This window comes from Lynx rufus, unplaced genomic scaffold (genome assembly GCF_022079265.1).
Source record: "Lynx rufus isolate CCGP_SWC_20201006 ecotype Redwood Valley unplaced genomic scaffold, mLynRuf1.p SCAF_4, whole genome shotgun sequence".
NCBI classification, from domain to species: domain Eukaryota; kingdom Metazoa; phylum Chordata; class Mammalia; order Carnivora; family Felidae; genus Lynx; species Lynx rufus.
The window spans coordinates 38,143,533-38,169,049 of record NW_025814856.1 but is presented as its reverse complement, the minus strand read 5'-3'; the positions used below and the strand labels follow the sequence as shown (position 1 = coordinate 38,169,049).

The 25,517-nt window shown below is 42.5% G+C and overlaps 1 protein-coding gene across 8 annotated transcripts in view; it reads left to right on the top strand.

Moving 5' to 3' along the window:
• Positions 1-25,517, top strand: part of FOXP1 (forkhead box P1) — a 594,085-nt gene that overhangs the window by 440,738 nt on the left and 127,830 nt on the right. For all 8 annotated transcript variants that reach the window (XM_047096082.1, XM_047096085.1, XM_047096086.1 and 5 more), the window contains one exon: positions 2,660-2,761. In XM_047096082.1, coding sequence (XP_046952038.1) covers positions 2,660-2,761 — 102 coding nt within the window. The remainder of the gene's footprint in view (positions 1-2,659; positions 2,762-25,517) is intronic.

Here is a 25,517-nt window from a genome sequence, read left to right as displayed (position 1 = left end):
TTTAAAAATTGAACTCCTGTTCTCCAAATATTCCGCAAAACATGGTAAATAATTTTAACACACATTTGTGACTGTGGGGTTTCTGTCACTCTGCCTTTGTTTGCTTGCTCTGTTTTAGTATCCAGTATACCTAACCTTTTTACTCTTTCCCAACCTGCCTTCCTCTGCACTCTTCACTGTCATCTGCGGTTCCTCTATCTGCCTTTCCGGCTAGCAGCTAGACCCTTCTTTGCCGATCCGTTCGTTCATTATTACTCTGGGAACTCTGAAGTGAGTACTGAAAATACGGAGCGGTTCTCTCTCCCACCTTAAAAAGCTATAAAACCCTCATGTGAAATAGTTAAGGGAACACACGTAGTAGGAGGAGAGGCTTTTGCTCCTGCAGGCACCTTGCAAAGGGGACTATTTTTCTTATATGATATAAATGAAATCCTCACTCTGCCCACTTTTACACCTACGCATGTACTGAGCGTCTCCAAGGAGACCAGGAAACCCGGAGTCCAGTGATGGTGAATCCTCCTCAGAGACAGCAGGCTGGAGTCTCGGGCAACTCTCCCAGGCGTCTTGGCTTCCAGATGCCCCTCTCAGACAGCCTCTCTTCTGGAGGCTCTTCCAGGCAGGCTTTCTTGAACATGTCTCTCCCTTCACAGACGCAGCAGCCCGTACCTTACATCTGAAGGGGCTGGTGGTGATGGTGCCTTCAGTAGGCAGGAGGCCTCCCTGGGACAAGGGGGGCAGGAGGCCTCCCTGGGACAAGGGGGTGGGGATAGCGGGGAGGTGGGACAGGAAGGTTGCGTCTTTCCCCAAATCTTCTCTTCGTCACCCACTTATCGGTGCGTCTGTCTCATTGCCTCCCTTTGCGCCGTTTAGACCCAAAGGCACCGCTCGGCCTTACAAAATGTCCTGAAAATACTCTTTGTTTTAGTAGTACAGTCATGAGCTCAGTTCAGTGAAGTTGTCCTTTGAGAAGTACTATTCTTGCTGATTCAGCGTTTTTGACCCTGAACGATAATCCTCTTCTCCACTCTGTTTTTCCTTTCCCCTGAGTTCAGTACACAGGGATCTCCGTGGTATCTTACCCTTCCCCCACTCACGGCCTCACGGTCACATTTCTTGGAATTATATCCATTGTTTTCTTTTTTTTTTAAATGTTTATTTGTATGAGAGAGAGAGAGAGAGAGCAGGATAGAGGCAGAAAGAGAGAGAGAGAGAGAGAGAGACAGAATCCGAAGCAGGCTCCAAGCTGTGGGCACAGAACCAGACGCAGGGCTCGAACTCACAAAAGCGAGGTCGTGACCCCAGTCGAAGTTGGACGCTTAACCACCTGAGCCACCGAGGCGCCCCTATACATTATTTTCTTATGTAAATGAAGTCTCGGTTTCTCTTTGAGGAACACGCTACCACCATAAGTCCATAATGCACACCTTCTAAGACTTAGAGTATCAGATCCATTTGATAACATTGACCACATCTATGTGTACACATTTAGACACAAATAATTAGTGACTATATAGAAATGTTTACTGATGTAATCCCCAAGAAATCCCATTTTGTCTCTAAACTCTAAGCACATCATTAATGAACATTCTTGACATATCTTGCACATGAACAGTTTTGGTTCACAGCCAAATTGACTCCAGTAATCTAACTTTTCTAGCACGGTGTCTGGAAACTTCAATCTTCTGTTGCTGATCCTACTGCCCTTTTTGGAACCGTGTGGCTTACTATTATTTCTGTTAAATTCTTTGACAGTAAATGTCCTCAGGAGGGTTTATTGATGACACTTTTCTTATTTGAACTTTTCAAAAAGATTGGTCAGTCTATATTCTGCACTCGGGAGGACTCTCCTATTTTCCTTCTCTCCCTTTCTCTCTCTCCCTCCCTCTCTCTTTCTCCCTCCCTTCCTCTCCCTCTCTCCCCTCCCTCCCTCTCTCTCTCTCTCTCTCTCAAATAAATAAATAAATACGACCCATGTTACAAGCTTAAAAGAGTCATTTTGTATTAGACAAAATCAGTTTTGTTCACAGGTACATACTGTACCCTTTGAGTTGACTTAGAGGTCAAATTTGCTAAGTTTTTTTTCTTATATGATCTTTCCAGGTCACCCTGGGTATATCTTACCTGCTTTGATCTCCCTTCTCCAAATACCTTTATCCATAGTGTGGTTCACCATTTACCTTTTCCTCTTTATTTGGGCTCAGAAACGACCAAAGTCTTACTGTTGATTTAAGTTCCTAAGTTCCCCCAAGAAGAATTGGAGGATAAAGTTGTCTCCGAAAAGAGCCCGTTGTTGTCCCCTAAGTTTCTGTCTTTTGCCCAGCCCCTGCTTGGCCTCCTGCCTCCCTTCCTCAGAGTCCTGTTTATTCATTGTTCAAGTTTTATGTCAGATTTAATGTAGGAATAGTGTCTGCTTGGGTGGATTGCTATGCCTAAGGAACGGTCCGCGAAATGGACTAAATCTAAGAAAATGTAAACAAATGTGGAAAGTTTTCTAACTTAGACTGATGGTAAGTTTTCTTTGCTGTGGCATTTGCCCAGGATCGTGAAGGTCAGGATCCCACTCTAAAGTGTACTTCCCGGAGTCCTCCTGTATGTAAAAGAAGCCCCGAACATGGGTGGGTACTCAACACAAACGTGTTTCTTCCATTTTTCCTTCCAGGCACTTCAAGTGGCAAGACAGCTTCTCCTTCAGCAGCAACAGCAGCAGCAAGTTAGTGGATTAAAATCTCCCAAGAGGAATGACAAACAACCAGCCCTTCAGGTGACAATTCTTTAAAAAAAAAAAAAAAAAAATGACACGATACACTTTGGGAGAGCTGACAAACAATTCAGAAGCGGATTGTGTCGGGAGTTGCAAATCACGTACGAAACTCTTGTGCAGAAGGTGCATTCTTAGTTTACCAGCAGAGTATGACATTTCAGAAGAAATGTCTACTTAACCAAAAGCGCAGTTGCTGGGAGGAGCGTCTCTTAATGAGATGATGTAGTAAGAGGATGAGTAGTTACAAGTGTGGGTTGCTTAATAGGCAGCAGGTAGCACCAAGGAGCAGTTCCTAGTACTCGAGGTAGGTCACCTCATTGTCTCATGATGGGAGTAGAAATGCAGCACACGTACGCATAATGTTAGCGCAGTGGTTTCTAACTGGGTGTGATTTTACCCACCAGGGGGACGAAGGGCAATGTCTGGAGACGGTTTTTTTTATTGTCCCATGGGGGCATGGGTGCTCCTGACCTCGAGTAGGTAGAGGCCAGGGATGCTACTTAACTGGTCCTGTACTCCAAGGAAAGATCGCCCACAGCACAGAATCATTTGTCCCAAAATGTCATGGGGTCAAGCACCTGTTAGTAGGACTGATGAAGATACGGCACTTTTAATATACCTAGTAACCAGTATAATGCACACTGTTCTTTAGTGGATGTTTTCTGGATCGTTCATAAAAACTGGCAAGCAATTTGTGTGTAAAGATTTCAAAAAAGACTGGTTTAGCAACTTCTCGTTTCAGGCCCATTGAGGGCAGAGCCGTAGTTCAGGGTAGGAGCGGGCTCGTAAAAATCTGCTTTGAATTTTCGACTTGGAGCTGGAAACTGTGACAGATATTTCCAAAAAATTCGACAGAGGGTGTTCATGCTCACATCCAAGACAGGGCACTGCCAGGTTCTCTGTGGTTCAGCTACTCGTACAGCTGGGAGTGGGACGTGCTCGAAACGGGAAGTAAAAGGAACTTCTCACCCTGGACATTTTGGGACGGAATTTGTAAATGGTAGCTGCTGGGTGGAATTTGGCCCCAGCGACATTGATCACGGGGTCAACCCAAATCCTAGCTTGTGTTGACTTCTCTCAGGTCAGAACGAAGTGACCACACTTCCCCAATGATCCTGCAAAGATCTGACCGACGTTGGGGAACAAGCCCTGCCTCTACATCTACTTGGGAAAGCGTCACTGCCTAGAGCACATAGAGTAGCACTTTATGGGGAAAAGTTGGATGGCAATGTGCACTGTTGACTAACACTTTCAAAAACAGTTAGTGATTTGGTAAACCATCATCGCTGATCCATAGGCCTTTCCGCGTGTGTGAATGCCGGGGATATTTTTAATGAGGTGCAGTGCCGTTGAGGTCCCATGTCAGGTGCTGTAAGAAATGCTTTGTTGTGCAGATGTCTTAAGAACAGCTCTGGAGGATGAAATATGACTGTGTTGACCTTTCAGCTGTGAGCTTATTTGTCAGGATTCAAATAAGTTGAAAGGATCAAACTGAACAGTTTCCGTAGTCAGACTGGGAATTGTGTTTCAGAGGTCAGCCGCGGAGGCCACATTGCAGATTCCAGAACATAGCCAATTGTTGGTACATATTAAAGTGCTGGGGCATCTCCTGCAGACAGAGACACAATTAAAATTCTAATTTATTAATGTATACAGGGAGCTGGCCCAGCCTGTCACTCAGTGATTCAAATGACTGTCCATTCTTTTGGCCTCCCTCTTGGAGCTCTAACAGCCTTAAAAATACTGTTAGTCCTCTTGAATTTATCAGACCTCAAGTGCATTGGAAAAATGACAATATATTATTGCGGGGAGGTGGGAATCTTGTACGTAGTAGAGCTTTGGTTAGGGATAATTTTAAAAAGTACACACATACACAGTCTGCCTGATGCACTGCTCTTCAGGATTGAAGATCATTTGTAATTTTTTTTATACTAGACTTATATTCCCTCATACTTGCTTTTTAAAGACATATGGCATTTTTAGGTAACTTCTTTTCCAAGATGAACGAAGTTGCTTTAGGGCTAAATATATGAAGTAAAGTTTCAGGGGATTTCCTTTTGAGGGCTCTTTTTCTTGCCCGTTATAAGGTTTTCAGCCACCAGAAGAGTATGATACAGAGAGCTTCATTTTTCTTGGCAAAGACAGTGTCAAAACCAACCTAACACATTCTGCTGAGCACTTCAGTCTGTATAAAAAGTGTGGGGCGAGGGGGCCATCTTGAATGCTGGTTTTGCTAAATAAGATGTTTTGAGTCCCTTCCTACCCCTCTGTGGGAGAGTTGACAAGCATAGAATTTAGACCAGCTTTAAGAGTTGATTGGGAGAAAAAACAGTGGGTTGACTGTGCGCGCGTGTGAGTGTGTGTGTGCGTGCGCGTGCATCATAGACTACGTCTTGTCAGCTGCCTGGTAGGGTCATGCAAATCCACCAGGCTTTATTAGGTTGGCTGACCTTCTACAAACAGAAAGGAGAAATTACTAACCTAGGTCACATGGTATATTACCTCCTTATAAAAATACGTATATAGACTCGGTGATTCACGGAAGGAATAACCTTCAGAGAGATACCTTGCCATGCCATGCCCTCGCTGGGGCACCCCAGCCAGTGTGGCTCTGAAATGAAAGGGAAATCCCATCACAAATCTTAACAGGGTTCATTTCTGTTGTTCGTACCCTTCGTAACCACACTGAGAGACCTATTTTCACAAATTTCAGATCTTCCGCATAGAGGAAGCCTTGACAGGGGAGAAGAATTTGATCTACTGATTGCTTGAGGGGAAAGGAAAAAAAAAAAGAAACCCAAATCCCCAAATATACTGTGACTTATATTTTAGGCATATCTCACACTTCTCTGCTTTATGTTTGGCAGTGCTCTCCAGTTTCCCAGGCTGATGATAACAAACAAAAGAGAATGGAAAGTTAGAGGAGGCTCTAAGTGGTTACTCGATAGAGATCACAAAATGTAGTCAAACATCAGCAATTTGGACTAATTTCAGGAAGACGCTCTCTCCAGCTACACGTACAGAACTAAATCTGAGCTGGCCACATTCTTGGGCGACGTGTGGTTTATATAATCAAGGCATTAATTGGTATAGATTCTGCTTTTGATGTTCTTAAAAAACACTCTACTTGGTAACCTAAATAGCCCCTTGGTCAGCCTAGCCTCTTGAGCTGCCTTGCAATTTTTCTTTTTTTTTTTAATGAATGACACAAATGAAAATTGAAAATTGGCCCCGTGGTAAATGCAGGATGAGGATGATCTGGGTTTATTAGATGTGATTTGGTGAGCATTTCTGGATCAACCTCCACGCATAGGGGCACCCTGCCGATGCTTATATCCACACGAAACCGTCAAGGGTACAGACCCTGCCCTCAGGATGCTTAGGAGTTGTCAAAGAATTAACAAGGGTTTGCTACAGAAAAAGAAAATTGTATGTGGGTAAAAATAGTAGGCTTGCTTTTATAAATATTTACATGCTTCTGAAGATTGCTTGAACAAATGAAGTAAACGCTTAATGATGCAGGTGTGCTCATAACCTCGAAAACGTGTGACTTTACTGGCTGAAGATTAATTTGTGAGTAGATGAGCAATTTTATTGATCGAATTTTGGAACTTTGACCACCGTTTCTGGGTAGTAATTCATTTTGGTTCTTTAAGCATTTTAGTTGTTGGCACGAGTACATAAACTGGAAGGAAATCAAATGACACATTTTCTCCTAAGAAAGTAAAAGTACATGTGTATTCTGGCAGCGTTAAAGTTAGGAAAGAAAGTAAACCTTGTGTGTTGCTTACAGCGGAAAGCTGACCACAGTTTCAGGCCGTCTGTAAAGAATTTGAACTTGAAACCGGTCATCTGAGACGTTCCCCTCGTGCCTGTCCTCCCCCTTCCAAGGTGACATCGTGTAGGAGCCCCTCATCCAGGAGGCCATTTCACTGGAAGGAAAGGTAGTGAAATCCACTGGGAGGTACAGCCGTGTCATCCAGTTGGAGGCTCAGGAGTATAATGAGGACTCCTGCTTAAGGTAGAGGAGATTAAAATACAAGATGCAGCAGGTGTTTTTTTTAGCATTTTTATTTGCAGTTATATAAAACGTGCTTTAGGCAGCATTTTTGCTTTGCATTAATGCCACATATAATCTTAGTACCTCATATCATTTCCACGTTATTCGCTAAGGAATAAATGGGTAAGAGGAAACCTTTAAAGGAAACTACAGTTTTATGTTGTAGATAGTGAAATGGAATGGTTTTTGAAATACTGACCCTTAAAAAATAGCCCTGCGCGCTGAATTAGTAAAGTGGATATAATTCAGGAGGAGGCAACAAAAATTGTTTTAAATGTCTAGAGTTAACATTGTCTAGAATTGGCATCCCCGACACGAAATTGAGGGGAAGTGGTGAAATTTGGATGCCTTGTCAGATGTCATTGTTAATCACACGACTTTGGAGACTCCCAAAACCCTGAAAAATAAATCTTGGTAAGAATCAATAAAGTAGAAATGATGCTTTAAAAATGGTTATTAAGTCTTTCGGATTATACACACCATTAAAAGTACGATAGAGACAGTGACCCCTCCCTTGAGAAAAATGCACAGGCACACAGAATTTTGTATCCTCTTGTAAGGGTTTCCTGAACCTCAAGGCCATCCTGTGGCCCTGGTCAAATACTCTTAATTTCAGATTTTTTTTCTAAAATAGTATGCTTTGGGGTGCCTGGGTGGCTCCGTCGGTTGAGTGTCCAACTTCAGCTCGGGTCATGATCTCACGGTTCGTGAGTTCGAGCCCCGCGTTGGGCTCTGTGCTGACAGCTCAGAGCCTGGAGCCTGCTACTGATTCTGTGTGTCTCTCTCTTTCTGCCCCTTCCCCGCTCATACTCTGTCTCTCTGTCTCTCAAAAATAAGTGTGTAAAAACTTTTTTAATAAAATAGTATGTCTGGTCCTTAGCTCTGAGTTTCTGATTGGAGTTGTAATATAATCAATTAGCTCATTTTTGCCATTTCAGCTTCAGTGTATAGGATGATCCCATGTCCCAGCCTTTCCAGGATATCCCTAGTCTATGCCTGTTGCCTGGCTCTATTTATAAAAATTGTCACTCTTTGAAAGTATCCCAGTTTGGGCATTTAGTTACATGGTCATCTTACATGTATCCAAGCATTAAAATTCAAGTGCGATGCTCATATTTTAAATGTAAGCATATCTTTGTCACCATATGCACATGTCACTGTATGCAAAGATAATTAACATTTAGTCAAGTGCTGAATGTGGGACCATCCCCATGGCTACCCTGTGGTATAGGAATGTCATTTACCTGTGCTGTGGATGCAGAAAAGTAAAACTTACAGAAGTTCCCTGACTTGCTGCAGAGCACACAGACAGGTATAGCACCAGAATGGGCAGCCAGGTTTTTTGGGGGGACCACAGACAACCCGTATGCTGTCAGGAAGTTCATTATAGCTGCCCCTCCCGTGTATATTTCCTCAGCATCTACTGAGTGCCCTGTTTGCCACAAATAAGCAAATTATTATATTTTCCATATTGTAAGCAAAAATGAAACCAGACCAACAAAATCCTATTCCACTGTAAATATCTGGATTTCAGTTAAGAGGACTAAGGTCTGTGTCATTATCCTTAATTGTCGCCTTGTCTGTGTGTGTGTCCCAGTGGTGAGCGACAGCAAAGAAAAGTTATTTGTCCTTCTCAAGTCTGAAGTGCTCTTCGGAGCTTCCCTGCGTCGGAACATGGAATGGTACGTTACAATCATTGCTGGGGCTAGGAGGTGGGGAGGGACAGAGAAAAAAACATACTTGACTGGTCAAAAATGTGTAAATTGCTAACAAAATGACACATGTAATTAAGAGTGCTCCTACCATTTTACCTTGTGGTTTACACCTCCAGTGTTGAAAAAGAGAGCGACTCCCACCTCGCTAATTACCATTATCACTGAAATGCTAGGGTTGGACTCATTAGTTCCATGTGCATTTAATTAGAGGAAGGCTGAAATTGGATTTAACTTATTACTTTTTCATGGATCACTTTCTTGTCATCACTTCAAATTGGATTGCAGCCCCAGGTAACTAATTATGAGAGCCACAGGATCAAGAGTGAAAAAAAAGGTAATTAGGAATAACACTGTTGGACCCTTGCTGGTCGTCCACTTGTGCTTTGGAAAAAGGAAAAAAAAAAGAGAGAGAGAGAGAGAGAGTGAGCGAGCCGTATTTTGTAGTATTACAGATTAGGGAGTTAGAGGTATGCATGGTTGCTGGGCATCATGGGAGCCTGTCACCACCCATAGTGGTTTCTATGATATACAACTGAGTTGAAGATGTCGAATCGACATGGTTCCACAATCGGCTCCTTAATACCTAGATTAAACTTGTAAAAGCAACAGATTGGCTGTAGGTATGAGGCATCTCAACAACTGTGTAGTCTGGGGGCCTCACATATATGATTACAACAAAGCTGTCAAGATGCCTCTGAGCCAAAGTACAGAATATTTTAAGTACAGGGAGTTAGAATTTAATGAACGTATTAATGTTCCAGAAACATCATTCATATCTGACAGGAAGACATATCAGTCAGCACAACAGCAAGGTTTAAGGGTTTGTACATCAGGAATTTTTGTCAAAGTTTCCAGCAGACCATAATATTCAGACCATTTACAGTGCTTCTGGTTTGTTCTCTTACCCCACCCCAGTATTGTGGATAGGCTTGCTGAGGTTCAGTTTCTCCTTCCGCCCCCATCGAAAATACTTTAAAACAAATTATATTGTTTCCATGTGCAGAGCAGAATTCAGAACTGCAAGCAATCAATTTTATTGACATCGTCTGAAAAAATGTTGGTGACAGTTGGAGGATGTGAAAGGCTTGGATTTTTAAAGTCGCCAATACTAAGTGTGGCCAAAAAAAAAAAAAAAAAAATTTTTTTTTTTTTTTTAAACGTAATCTCATTACTCAAAAGAAGTCCTGGGAGTTAGACTCTCCCAAGAAGGGATTCTTCTTTGATAGACTGTGATAGCATAATGAGAAATCTTGATATCAAGCCTGTGGGTTTCCATGAAGGGAGAAAACGCTTCCCAGAGAAGTGAATCACCAAGAAAAGATGGCTATTGTTTCCTCAAGTTGTTTAAAATTGGTTTTAATGCTCTGTTAATGTAAGCAAATAATCATGATTCGGTCTGGGGTGACTTTCAAACCTGGGTAAGTGAGACTTGTTATTTTTTTCAGGACCACAGGGAAGTAGAGACAGGGATGTGCCTACCTGACGGTGGCCACCACATTATTATTCCCAGAGTGATAAAATGCTCTTCCTGGAATTATGACTCCGTTTCCTTTGTGAACCTTCTGAGCGAAAGCTCAAAAAACCAAAATAGTCATCATCAAGTCGAACGCAAAAAAAATTAAGCTTTTTTTTTTTTGAACATCTTAAGTTGATTTAGAATTTTTGTACACAATATTCGTCTGTGGTTGAAAGGGGGCACGCCGAGGTCAAGTGATGTAGTGTTTTCCATTTTTCCATATGAGTCTCACAGTGTGTGATAAAAGCAAACTCCTTTATTTGGTAAGTCTGCAGGAATTTCTGATGAAGTGCAGAGGTCATGTTCCCTGTCAATTTGAGTAGCCAGCATTTTTTAACTACTGTTTTTTCTTCTCTTTTTGTGTGTGTCTTTCCTTCCCTGCCCCCCCCTAAACCGTGGCACTTTTGTGACACATGCACAGTGAAGTCTTCCAATCTGAAACTCATTAGCACACAGCATTGGACCCTGTCCAGTGGTTAGAAAATTTCCTGAAGCCTAGAATAACAGCATTTGGTGTGAGCACCACAGACCAGCAGTGACAATGGGGGTAGTCGCCCTGCCCTGGCGCCCTGCCCGGTCGGGAAAGCCGACTGACCGTGCCACACAGTGGAGACAGAGGTCGTGAATATGGGATGGGCTCGGAAAGTTTGGTCCTTGGAGAAATATGCTTCTGAAATCACCAGGCAGTATCTTTTTTTCCCTATGCTTATTATTTCAATTGGTTGGGAGGTATTTATCAACATTAGCTGCGGGAACATGAAAGCAAGCCATTAGAGAAATAGGATGAAAAACCAATTTCTACAGAATAATATTTTCACCTCTGTAGCTATTGGGCATTACAGAACCTATGGATTTAATTCATTCGTTCCAGCATTATTCGTGGCACCTCACGATATCCAGGTAACACGACCAAGTTGAAATCCTCATCCTCACATTAGAAAAGTGACACAGTTCATGCGATGGGTCAGGATTGTTTAAGCCAAGTGTTCCAACAGGAAACTGAGTCCCAGAAATGGAATAGTAATATTAAGGAGCAGGCACGTAAAATTATACTTTCTAGGAGCCAGCTACTTGCAACAACCGTATGGGGATCAGTGCTACTATTATTCCCATCTTACAGATGAGGGAGTGTCGGAGGGGCGGGCAGAGAAGTTAACTTGCCCAGGGCCACACAGCCAACGAGTGGCAGAGCTGGGGCTCTGGCCCAAATAGTTTGGCTCAAGAATCTCTGTGCTCTTACCCTTTCCATTCTGCCGACTCTCACTGAGCTGCTGCTGGGCCCGGCAGACAGGGACAGCGAAAGGAACGGAATCGGAGTTGCTGATGCCTCACGCTTGTCACTAACCACTAGACCACACTGTCTCCTAATTTGGACATATGTTTATGGGCATATTTGAAAAATAGTGCTTGTAATTGAAATATGCACTTTCTAAAGGGAAATGACGCTTGGGAAAGAGAGAAGAAAGGCGGGTATTACTCAAAGTCTGCAGACAACTCTGCAAGTAATTGTCTAAAGGCAGCCGTTGAAATTGAGAAGCAGTTTGGAAAATGTACAGTTTGGGAAATTTGTGTACCGATGTAATTACGGTAGTTGTGAGTTGATGTCATGCCTAGTAACTGTTTTTGTATTGCTTGGGCCTTTGTTACTGAGCTGTGATATCATGAGCAAACTATTATAAACATAGCATGGATATAGCATGCTTGTGTAACAAAAGATCGGGAACTTTTATTAAGTTTGTTTTCCTTGTCATATTGTAAAAATTTATTATGTGTACTGTGTATATTAGAAACAGATTCGGGTAATTCTGTCTAAATGAAGTCATCCCGGCTATTTCCAGACTGTCTGTTTTTGGTTGTGAATAATTTTCATACATCAGATGGTTGTCATATTTAGTCGCTCTCAAAATTTTAAAGAGAACATATCCCATTTTGAACTTGGGGTGGACTTTAGCCGCCCTGCTGTTGGGATTGTTTGAGTTTGAAATTACTGCCCAGTAAATTATGGAGACTGAGCACCAGTCATTTCTAAAGGGTCTGGGCCCGCTCCCTTCTATTCATAACCTTTCCCCCTTCATCAAAAGAACAGATTTTTAACTACTTAAGTAGTAGAATCGAAAGCTGCCAGGGCACAATTGGGCAAAGAATGCCAGCCCTTGTCCTTTTATGTTACATCCCATTGAGAAGATTTGGTAAACATTCAAGCAGACAGAGCCCGGCATTTATCGGTGTTCATGGTAGAATGTGGATTTTAAATGGGTTGTTCAAAAACTTTAGATGACTCGGTCCTTCCCAGCTACCCTCCCTAGCTCCTTTTGCTTACCAAGCTTTTATGACCTGAGTCTTCTGCCTGCTGCTTCAGTTTGGTTTTTTTTTATACCAGCCGTTTTCCTTCCTCCCCTCCCCTGAGTATGTGGCTTTTTTCCCCCCCTTCATCATTTTCTTGAAGTGTATTGTCACTAAATTCAGTGGCCATGTCTCCATTGCCACCATCCTTCAACCTGTCTGACTTCCTCGTGGCTAAGTCAACCTTTGGCTAACTCAGATTTCTGGCGACTGCTTTCTTTCAGACTTCATCAGTGCAGTACTCCAACCCCCACCCCACCCGGGGTCCCCAGACTGTTTTCCTTCTGTCTCCCAGTCCTCTTCCAGAAGAGAAGTTCATACGTTCCCCAAAGTTCATTTCCTTTGATCTTCTCCAATCGTGTATCCATTCGCTTTGGCTGGCCTGGTGCCTTTGCACCCGTGAGTCCACGCCTGTTGATACCCCCCCTGTCTGTCTGTGGCTCTCTGCTCACCATGACAGCACTTGCAATTATCTCTAATGCAACTGATCACTTTTGTCACCAGACTCTATTAGTCAGAGTCATGAGTCATCATTGACTTATTAATTTCCTTCATCCCTACCACATTATCTGTCATCAGAACTGCCATTTTTCCTTCCACTCAGTATCTTGTGTCCATTCCTTTCTCCATGTTTCCCCTGCTTCCACCTTGTTCCACAGGTCAGGCCTTCAGTTGGCACATGCTTCCTCTGACCCCTCAGAGCATCTCCTGTGCTTCCTGCCTATTTCCTATTCACCGTAAATGCTGTGTCACTGCCCTATTCAAAACCTTTCAGTGGCCCTCTCTTATCTACCATACCAAGTGTAAAATCTGCTGCCTTCCTCTAGTTTCTTAGTATTCTAGGTTTGGATTAAATTAGATGTCCTGAGAAGAAGGTTGTAGTCTTCTTGCTGGGGAGGGGGGAAAAGGGAAATTCAGAGCCATGATTCCCTTTGTCCAGAGGTATGAATATATGTCCAGTCCGTTTGGTAACATGTCAGAGTCCCCCAAATCCAGATTGTAAATATTGCTTGTTCTATCGCCTACCATTTAGACAGAAGGCCCTGGTGATTAAATTGTGTTTTGAATTTAATTCCAAGAGAATTATATCTCTGTTTTCTTCAAAAGGAAACTAAAAGCCATGTGATATGTTTTCCCAGATCTAACTTCTCTGCTATGTCGTCCCATGCTTCTTTTTCGTTGCTATCTATTGCTGCAGCCTAGTGGGTTCCTTGTGATCTTTTCTGGATGTGGGATCCGCAGCCAAGGCATTCCTTTGCACACGGAAGAGCTGCTTCATCAGACCTAATGGAGCCACGTTTCATAAGACGTTGGTCAAATTATGTCTGATTAGTTATTTGATAGCATAGAGGAATCGTTACCTGTTCTGGACACAGAATTAAGAGTCTCAGCCACACAAAGAGGTTTCGTCTGACCCAGATACAGAGCGGTCCTACCTAGAATGCTGTTTGAAGGCTGCTAGAATTAAGAAGGCATCCGCTGGATCAGCACGATTGATTAGGCATGTCTGCCATGGCACCACCACTGGGACCGGTGCTAGGTGTACCTTCTACCTGCCCAGCGTGGTGTGGACTCGACTGACGTAGTGTTTGGATCCCACACCCAAGTAGCGAGGTACTTGGGATCATTTTTTTCTGGGAAAGTGGATAGATCCAGCGGTAACTATTCGCATATTACCTAAAATTAAACACGTACTTTGTGGTATTCCCTATACGCTTATCTGAGACCGAGAATATTGTATTCTTATCCTGAAACTGCGCCAGTGCATGGTCACAAATAAGGTGCAATTTGCCTTTAAAGACCACAGGGTCTCCTATACCGGCTCAGCACGCAAACTCGGCAGGGTGAGTGAGAATCTCAGAGATTTGTGGTTCAGAACACCGTGAGAGGGGGCACATCTTGATTAATAGCACAATCTCTGATGTGAGGCTGCCAGGTTTAAGTCCTAGCACTATACCCTTAACCACTGTGTGACCTTGGGAAAGTAACTTAACCTCTCTGTTTTCTCATCTAGAGAATGTAGCTAATGACCTCACCCACCTCATGTGATTGTGCACATGAAATGATTAACGCATGAAAAGTGCTTGCACCATGCCAGGCACATAGTAAATTCTCCAAATTTTATCTTAATTCACTTGATACCGGCTGCCATTCAAGTATATGTTGTAGGAGCTAACGGGGCCTGCCCGTGTGCTTCTAGCTCACCAGTGTGGCACGCGCGGTTCACCATATTTTATGGGAAGACCTCGGGCTCCTCGTCTGCAGAGTAGGGATGATCAGAATGTCTGTCCTACGAAGCTGTTAAGAAGATTAGCTGGGTTACCTCGTGTAACAGCCTAGAACTGTGCCTGGCACACGATGAATTAGGCACCTAATAAATGTCACCTGCTGCCATTATGCCTGCTACTAACTATAAATCGCATTATCCTGATGGAGCTTGATTTTCCTCGGCGTGTCACTGTTGGCATAAATGAGGGTCACGCTGTTCTGATATTCCCATCCTGGTCTTTCTTTTGTCCTTGTCGTCTCAGAATTTTTATATGAATTAATGCTAGGTCTTCTTAACGGCCAAGGCATTACTTCCTAATCTGAAACGCTGAAACCGTGGCTTTGTGCACCCTGCCTGGCCCAAGTCGGCAATCCATAGATGTCGCTCTCATTCGTGAATTAGTGAATGAGTGGGTGATAAATGAACGAATGAGATCGTGAAATACGTAAGCCAAGAAGAAAGGAAAATTGATGCTGCTTTAGTGGCTAAGGCTGCAGGCTGGTGTTCGATTCACAAATCTCGAGGAACGTTTCAAGAGTGGAAACAGCGTTCAAAGAATCCGGTGTCATTCCTGTCCAAAAATCTTTCACGGGGTCGATGACGTGAATCTTGCCAAGTGTAGAGGAAGAATCAGAAAACCCCTGCATTGCTGTTTGACCGCCCTCATGCTCTGTGCTTGCCTTTGTATATTCTCTAATCTGTTTAAGGTATAATATTAATGACATAGAGCTTTAATTCATAAGTATAGACAATTAAAGGAGACCAAAGGCAAAGTACAGAAATGTGTTTGTCAAGATTAAGTTCAGTGAAGCATAGCGAAGATGGAACAGATTATTACAAGAACTTGGAGGGAAGATAGAAAATCCACCGAAATCTCTCATTTTGAAAGGAATTGGTTTACTTGATTATTTGCAACTCCCTCACACTCAGGAAAAATCTAAGACAAATGAAAGCAAAACACAATTTAATTGAGCTATTATTTTGCAGACTTTGGCTTGGTTTCAGACAGTCTAATCAAATTGTGCGTTGCTCAAACAACTAATGTTAAATGCAGCCTACCAACAGATGTTTAAAAAGAGTCTCGTTGGAAAATCTGCATCCTGGATTTAGTCTGTCTTGTTGAAAAAAACATAGCTGCAAATTTGTATTTTTGAGGACGACACCCAGTGACAAGCATTTCCAGAAAAGATAAAGTTTTCTTCAAGCATGCCTGGTGCCTTGGGTAGAATTATCTTGAATAGTCAAAGGTGGCACTCTGGAAATTAAATTTCTTGGAAATTCTCCAGCTCTGTGCCATACAGAGCTGTGCAGAGAAATCTCCTTTATCACATTACGTCACCGGAGTCCTGTTGCAATCCCTGGATCGTGTCAGGGGCCCGTGTGCTATAATTTATAATGAGCCCCTCCAAGTCCTGCAAGGCACATACTGATTGATGACATTTAAAGGTACTGTCAAGGTGGCTAGGTAATGAACTTGACCTTCCTCTGTCGTCTCAGTTTCAAGTTTGTACATATAAAGAGACTATTTCACCTGCCATGTTTGCTTGGAACTTTTCGGTAAATGTACAAAAGGAATTTGGCTTAAGAGTTAACTCTTTTTGGGGTGCCTGGGTGGCTCAGTTGGTTAAGCGTCCGACTTCGGCTCAGGTCATGATCTCACAGTTTGTGGGCTTGAGCCCTGCGTCAGGCTCTGTGCTGACAGCTCGGAGCCTGGAGCCTGCTTCGGATGCTGTGTCTCCCTCTCTCTCTGCCCCTCCTGCTCACACTCTGTCTCTCTCTGTCTCTCAAAAATAAATAAATGTAAAAAAAAAAAAAGTTAACTCTTTTCTTCCTTTAGACCAGGGGTCAGCCAGCTTCTTCTGTAAGGTCTAAATCGTGAATACTTGTGGCTCTGCGGGCCATCCTGTTTCTTTGGCAATGTTTACTCTGCAAAAGCAGCCGTAGACAAGACATAAATAATGGGCATGCTCTATTCCAATAGAAATTTGTGTGGACGGTGAAATGTGAATTTCATGAAATTTTCACATGCCATGAAACATTCTTCTTTTGAATTTTTTTTTCATCTCTTTAGGAATATAAAAACAATTCTTAGCTCAAGGGCTCTACAGACACAGGTGGTGGACTAGATGTGGGCTGTAATTTGCCGACCTCTGCTTTAGATGACCAGATAAGATCTTGCAGTTTGCTCATTGAACAAAGTTGCCTGGATGAAGCGTCTAGCAAGGACTGCAGTCTAGCCATCGTTTAGCAAGCTTTGTGCCTGACATGCACCTGGACGTGCGTCTACTTGGAGGAAGGGGCATCTTTCTCTACCTTGCACTGTGGTCCCCCCCAACACCCAGTTTATCTTCTTTTATCTCGTCTTAGTCTGACATCTGTCTACGCAGTGCGATACACGTGAGGGTAAAGCTAGTAATTCGGGGGATGCAGGGAAACAGACTTAGCTGCCAGGGCCTTTGCTAGACCATACCACATACTTGTATGAAATCGATGAAAGCAGTGCTTTCAAGCCACCTTACTCCAGTCTATCAGAGTATTTTCGTCATGTGTCTGACTTGATTACATCAAAGGACTTCACTGCCATCTGCCAGAAAAACGTCTTCTAGATCTGTAGATACTTTATCAATAGTTAAATAGATGTAGGATGTCTGCAGTGTGAATGGCTCCCCTTGAATCTACGACGTAATGGCACTCCTTCCACAGGGGGCCCTCCTGCTGTGCTCAATCATACGCCGATGCAGATTTTCTCCATCGTTTGCATTTTGAATCCAAGCATGTCTGATTTTGACAAAGTGACTTACCTCCATAAGTCTCGGTTTCTTATCTACCAGAGATTAGTCAGTGGTTCTCAACCCTGGAGGCACATCAGAATTAATATAATTTTTATCAGCTTCAGGATCTAGGTCTCAAAGCTTTTTGAAATCCTAGGTAGATTCCTGAACTCTACTGAAGAAGAATCTTGGGATAGGGCCCAAGCGTGGGTATGTTTCAAAGCCTTCACGAGTACTTTTCGTGCACTCCCATGGTTGAAGACCACTTGTCAAGGTGACAGTTAAGTTCTTTGCCAACTTGAAATCTCAGTGTCTCTTTCATTGTGGTTTCACTTCATCTCTTCCCCAGCCTCCCCCTAGGGTAGTAGAAGTGAACTCTCTGACTGTATCTCACCAATGTGCGCCATCTGTGGTCATCAGAAAATGTTAAGGAATCCTTGGTCAAGAGTCTTGGCTTTGGCCTTTGGGTATTCGCCCAGGGCATAGCAGTGGACAGGAGGCTGAACATTCTGTGGAACAAATAGGTAGCCCACCCACCCTATTAACCTTTGGGTCCATTAGAGAGGTCCAGGAAGTGAAGACAAAGGATAATCCCGCTGGTATCCTATTGAAGGTCTTTCTGGGGATTTAAAATACACCGCTCATCTTCCTGTCTTTATGCAGTTGTGCACTTCTACTTTAGAATGGACTGGGAGACTCCATTTTTACAATACGTGCCAATTTTTATGATCTTTCCAGGGCAGCCCAAATTGGGAAATACTATAAGTGTCACAAGATCACTAACTTGATTTCCTACCAAAGTCGTTTGGATACCTTTCAGGTAAGTGTTGAAATTGGCCTACATGTCAGAGTCACACCTGGTTTCTAGAAGTTTAGGGCATACCTCATTCAGGAACTCGAATGTTATTTAAAACGTGGAGTCTGTGTTTACCCAGAGCCTTTCTTCTTTCAGTGTTCTATAAACAAATACCAGCTCTGCTCCTTTTGCAAAATACAGAAAGAAAATCTACCAACATGGAACCAAAAAGGTGAACTGGGTTTCTTCCACCCCTGTATGTATTCCCATATTCATGTTTGACTTTACTTTTTACAAATAGAAGCCGCTTCATTCTGCCACTGTTTGGGAGAAATTTGGGGACTGTTAATTGTTGAGGGCAAAACAGTCTGACAGCAGCCTGGTCAATGAAGTGCACAGGGCCTTTGGGGCAGTTTCTTTAAGGTAACACTAGCTGTTTGAGGCCTGAATATCCACCATCTAACAGCAAGTAACCAATCTGACTTTTTTTTTTTTTTAACACAATTTACCAATTGGCGTTCCACAAAAGAGAGATTATATTTTTTGACTTATGAACAGCAGGTCAGACATTTCAAAGAAAATTTAGAGAGCAGTAATTTTGAAAATGTACACAGATGAATTTGAAAATAAATATTTCACTGCCTACACAGCTCTATTTAGAATACTGGCTTTGGAAATGTATTCCAGAAGCCTTACCATTTTGCATGACACGGTGTCAGTTCATGCACAATATATTAATGCTTAATTGAAGATAATGTAACTCAGATCAAAGGCATAATTCACAGGCTTGCAGAAACTCTTACGGAGATCAGGATTTTGACTAATAGAAGTCTGGACAAAACTGGTTTATAAAAGGATCTCGAGACCAGCTGAGCCTTCATCTTTCTGCTCAGCTGATGGTGACAAGACTGGAAATGAATGATACCAGAGTGGGTGGACAAGGATTGCCCTCATCTCCACCATTCACCACCACCCCCTTGGCCACCAAATTCCCTGCTTTGGCTCCCAGCTGGCCTCTGGAGCTGCTCGACTCTAAGGCTCTTGAATATCTCATTGTCTACAACGAGGGTTTAATTTCCATCAGTGTCACGATATCTGCATTGCTCTGGGAACTTTAACTTGAATATGAAGCATGTGAGCTCTCAGCAGGCCTTAGAACGGAGCTTGGCAAACATAGACCTGAGCGCCAAATCCTACAGCTTGTTTCTGTAGGACGCACAAGCCATTTATATTTTTAAATGGTTGAAAAAATCAAAGGAAGAGTCACATTTCATGAAACATGAAAATTCCACAAAATTCAGATTTCAGGGTCCACAAATGAAGTGTTTTCGAAATTAACGCTCATTAATTTTGTCAACTCTACTTCCTACCTGGCCCTTTACAGAAAACATTTGATTTGACTCCAGACTTGGAAGTTTGTTTGGGTTTGGTGTTCAGGATATCTTTGGGAGGAAAAGCTTGGCTATCTAGCTACTTACTCAGTTTACAGAGAAACAAAGAGAAAGACAAGAAAACTTTTTTTTTTTTTTTTTTTTGGTTTTGGTTTGTTTTGTTTCTACCTAATGTTGGAAAAAAAGCAGAGCAAGGCTTCAAGGGAAACTGATAGAAAACGAAGTTACTGGAAGCCAAGACCACAGCATTTTGACGAGAAGATGATTGATCTTTATTATATTCATCACCAACAACAAGATCTAAGTCTCATTTTGATCTTTATTAATATAATTATTATCTTCATCAAGATCTAGAACTCATTTGGTATTAAAATTCGGTTGAAATGATACAGCGATTCTATCTGACAGCAAGGCCCTGGGGGATAGATATGAACTTAGAGGATTGAGTCATTCATTTACCCATTTATTCATTTATCCATATTAACATTTCTTATATACCTCTTGTGAACTGGACCCCACTTAGCCCTGGAGTACAGAATTGTTCTTATGTCAAAGTTGAAACTGCACAGAGGGCATTAATACAATAGAATAAATGCGCTAACAGATGTAAATATAGGCAACTTTGGGAACATAAAGGAACAGGGCCCTTGAAACGTGACTAATGCGCCTGCAGAATTGAAATTTAAAATTGTATTTACTTTAAATAGCCTCACATGAGACCGGTGGCTACCATTTTGGACATTGCAAATAGAGAACGTTTCCATCATCATAGAAAATTCTGCTGGACAGTGCTATTTGAGAATTTTCTTTGGCTTTTGAAACATTTTGGTGAATGTATTCCGATGAAGGATCAAAAAGTCACCCCTTTTAATGTGGCTTTTTCATATAGCCCCAAAGTGTCTCTCTCTTGAGTCCTTGCCACGTAGTAGATTTTCTCCATCCTTCTTTTACTGTATTGCCGTCAGGTCAGGACAGTTCTACAGTAATCACTGGGAACATCTAGTGTCTCCATTTTTCTCCCTTGGAGCTTAAGTTTTTCCTCCAAATAGGAAAAAAAAAAAAAAAATCCAAAGACCTGGAAGCTTCACTGGCGGAAACCAAGCCAAACTCCCTCCCCCACGGTGAACCACAAGACCCTTTGAAAACTGACGATTATTTTTATTTGTGTAGACTTAAGATGGAAATAAGAACTTCAAAAAGGCATTTGAAAAATACCCTTCTCACCAAAAAAGCTTAAATCATTTCCTCTGAAAGTTTCCTTCTATCGAAGGTTTGCTTTGGTCCCACAGACCAACCTCCTCCTTTCCTCAGTCTGAGGGGGAGGAATGTGACCTTGAGTTTCCATTGATACTGCTCTTAGGGTCCCACAAGGGTCCTTGTTCTTTCCGTTTTTCTCAAAGGCAAGGACTGGCACACCCTGGTTTCCTGTTGGCTTTTATAAAGCCAAATCCTTGAACTTCGTTTCCTGCATCCAAATCCTGTTCATACATGTGCTTCTCATACCTGCCAAGCAGGTGTGAGATTTATTAGTTTTTGTTATTGGTCAACGATGATAAAAACAATCATATTTCCATTTAGACTAATAACAGTAATAGTAATAGCATGAAGTTCATTGACTGAATATGTTGAGTGGTTAGGGAAAAGCTTGTGGTTGCCTTTCATCTCTAGCTTAAGCTAGATATTGATGAGGTGGACCGTAGAGCTTGGCTTTCAAGACCATGGAAGGAAATAGACCCAAATTAAAAAAACTATTATTTATCAGTTGTATGTCCAAGTTAGCTTGCTTCTAAATTTCTTCTGTAAAATAGAAGTATCTACCCATCAGATTATATTGGAAGACACAGTTAAAAATGGTTATGTATGTTAATTATATATCTATGTCAGATATATAATGTGATACATCACATTTAGAATGTTGCTCACTCTTGTAGCCACTGTTCTAATCAACGCATTGTGAAGTTGATTGCATCTTACCACTTGTGAGATCCTAGGCTTGGACTGTCCCCAAACAATTGGAATTTTATGTAGTATTGAGATTATTTTCAATGGCTGTAGGTGGGCAGAGAATGGCAGTTTTCATCTCCTACCTGCATTTTCAGAGAAAATTACATTTAGAATGGTCAGAGTTGTATCGTCATCTCTCGATCTTCCATATATACTAGGTGAATTGAAGACTCTTCAGCCAAAGAATTGATGAATTGATGTTCACATCTGTAGGTCTTCTCTACAGGGTGTACCTCTCTTCTGATGGCAGAATTAGCTGTGCCTGCTGAGAAGAACACACAGGGTGTGTGATGATTATTCTGCCCCCACTGTGACTCCCTCCCCGTTCCCCTCTCCATACTAAGGAGGAAGTTGTACAGTTATATTCTCTTTGACTTTATAGTTAACACGTGTACCACGAGGACCAGGGAATGCTCTCATTTCCTTGTAATTGCTACTTTTCTTGCTCTCGATGTGTTGGGAAGGGAAGAAGGGATTTTCAAGCCCTGTCTTGATGAAGCCTTCTGGTCAGAGTTGACATGTTTCCCTTGGGGACCAAGTAATTTGTTACTCTTCATTGCCCTGTCCCCTTTTCCCCCAAGGGTGGTTCTCTTCACACCTGCAGAAGACTCGTTCTTTCACTTCTGTATTAGCACATTATTTACTGCATTTGTGAAAAAAGCAACAAATGTTTTCTAACAGCCATCCTGACAACTTTGGTACAAAGAGGGCAGCACTGTTTGTGAAAAAGCGTAGGCTTGTCCACCAAAAAAATATGAAAGAAACTTAGGAAGTGAAATTCATTGAAAATAGGAATTTCGAGATTTATGTTACTTATGATAGGAGAAGAACAAGGGAAGCACAAATTGATTCTCCATTAAAGACTGCAAGCTAATGGTCCCCAGGCTAGACGCTATTTAATTTGCCCACAGGATATTTAACATCTCGTGGAGTTATTTGCAGAGTTTAAACAGTCTGGAATTTTTCCATCAAAATACCATTTTCCAGCTTTTCCCTCCTGTCCCCCCCCCAAAAAATTCGGTACCTCAAGCAACATTCCTATAAAGCGCCAGTCGTAGAGCTGAGAAATGCTCCCCCTTTCTACCTTGCCATGGACTTCAGATAACCTGCTTACTTGTTTCAGTTATCAACGTGTGTCTGCTCTAGCATCTCTTTTAAGTGGCCAAAAGCTTTAGTAACAGAACCAAGGTAGAGCCTGGGAGGGCTTTACTGTTCTGTAACAGGCCAGCTACAGCCAACGGACTTGGGAGTTCTAGGTTCTTTGCATCTCTGCATCTGATGATAGATTTGATTTCTTGCTGTAGCTGGTCGCCAGTGTGAAAATGGGAACACCCCTTTCTTAACTAGGACTCTGTGTAGTGAGGATTCCCCGACGGCAAGGATGATATAGGTTTTCCCTCATGAGGTCTGGAAACTCTGTTACCCCCAAACTTAGTGTCCTAAAACAACGACGTTAACACTAATTGTTTCACACGTTTTCTGTGGGCTAGATGTACGGGAGTGGCTTAGCTAGGTAGTCTGGCTCCTAGTCTCCCATGAGATCACAGTTAAAATGTGACACTGGAGCTTGACTGAGGCTGGAGGATCCACTTCCAAGATGGCTCTCGCATGTGGTTTTGGCCAGAGCCCTCAGTTCCTCGTGCTTAGGGTTGCTTTAGAGTGTCACAACATGGCAGCTGACTTCCCCAGATTGATCCAAGTCCTTTGGGACCTAGCTTTGGACATCACATACTATAACTTGTGCCATATTTATTGGTCACACGGACCAGCCCTGACATAGTGTTGGAGGAGACTACACAAAGCGCGAATACCAGATGGTGGGAATCTTTGGGGCTGTCCGAGAGGCTGAGTACCACCAACAGTAACCTTCCCAACAGCCCTATTTAGAGTTATTGCATGAGTGACCCAGCATAACAGCTAGTAATATGTGACATCCCTCAGCTGTGGTGGACGGAAAAAAAGGTTAAAGGCAAGCATGTGGCCTGAGCCCTGAGCACTGGGGCAGTGTTGGTTCAACACCGTTGGTGAAAGAGTATTGTTCACCTCATTGAAAGATTTTCCAGTGACGAGTAAGAAAGAAAGATTGATGAAAGAAGAGACTAAAGGCATCAAGATACTTGAGGAATTAGATTTCTTTCTCAAGTTCTCCAGACTTCCTCCAGTGTTTCCCTGGTGAACATTGAGAGGCCGCCTATTCTCACAGTTGTGAGACCTTAGAAGATAATCTGCAAGTGATTTTAGGGCCAAATAAGTAGTTCATTATTTCTATCCAACTGCCTCTCTAGTGTCTCAGAGGTCGTGGGCATTATTGGGATGATTTTGCGTGTGCCACGGCCAGTTATGTAGTTAGGTCGTCAGGTGGAGAGTAGAACAAGCCTTTACAGAGACTCGAGGAGATGTTCATCAGGTTCCCTGCGCAACATTTGACAAACGATTGGGTGGCTGTGTCAACCTAGACACTCTACCAGGAACCTCAGGTAAACAGCAGATGAAGCAGAGAGGGTCCCGGAACTCATAGAGGTTATATTCTTATGGGATGCTAACCCAGTAAGGAAAAAGAAAGTAACCAGCAGATGTCCAGTGATAACGAAAACAACTAAGAACGCAAAGCTGGTGAAAATGTAGACAGTGGTAATGAGATTCTCATGTTCAGTTGGTCGGCCAGGGAAGACCTGTTTGAGACTGTTAAGTTGTGACCTCGATCACGTGAGGGGTTGAGTCTTGCAAGTATCTGGAAGAAGAATATTTCAGATTAAGAATATTCCACAGCAGGTGGAAAAGCCCTAGGACAGAGACAAACTTGGGTGTGCTTTCCACGAGTCAAGGAGGCTCACCCATATACTGATTCTGATTGACTGTTGGCTTTGCTCTCTTGACCATAGTCTTGCAGTCTTGTCTTATTCTCTTCTTTAAAGAAATACTGGACAAGATTCACTTGGGGAGCGTGTTTTGCTGTGGTGAGTTTGTGTGTATTTCCCCTTTTTCTCCCCACAGAGCTTTTTGCAAAATTTATGTATGCAAACAGGTATTTTTGTTTGTTTCACTTGAGTTGCTTTTGCATAATGTAACAAGCCCATGATTTCACATGTACAGTAATTCATAGAAAGTGATAGTCATCTTGCTTAGACACCTTGGTTCTCAAAACTAGCTTGCTAAATATAGTACCTTCTCAGACCCATATAAGATGCCATAAAAAAAAGAAAAAATAAAGGTCAAAGTTTCCCCACCCACGAATTTGGTTATAAAAACAGCAAAGCAGGGTTTTTCTGAACTTGAATCAGTAAATTTTTAATTTAAATAGTATCCTGTTTTGACAAAGTGCTAAACCACAGCAGTCTCAGGGAGACACTGTTAAGCTTTTGTCAGTGCCTACTGGCATCTCTCAACAGGAAACTTGGGATGGCTTTTGTTGTCATTTTGTAATACACTGGCAAGGAATGGGTGCCCTTATTTGCTGCATCCGGGAAATGGACAGAGGAGCTCTGGTGCAGCTCAAGCCTGTTTACATTAGCTTTACTACATGGCGTAACCTTGTGCCATACAAAGCCTGTATTGTTTCTTTTGTTCAGTTCAACAAGAGCTTTCTGCCTTTACTAATCAGCAGGCTGCCAGAGTGAGACACAATGTGATGTCACACAGGCTCTACTCCCTGACCCACCCAACAAAGAACTGAGCCTGCAACCTTTTCCGATCTTGGTGTTACGATGTGATCAGTGGTACAGTTCACCTCTCGGGGCCCTGAACGGTTCCTGAATGGCCTGGACCTCCCGAAGAAATCCAAGGTGCTATAAGAGCTCTCTGCTGGAGTTCATTCCCAGCTCTCTTTTATCTCAGTTTGTTGCATGTTGAATAGTAAGTTGCATTTTACTGTAAAGGTGACTGCATTTTTCT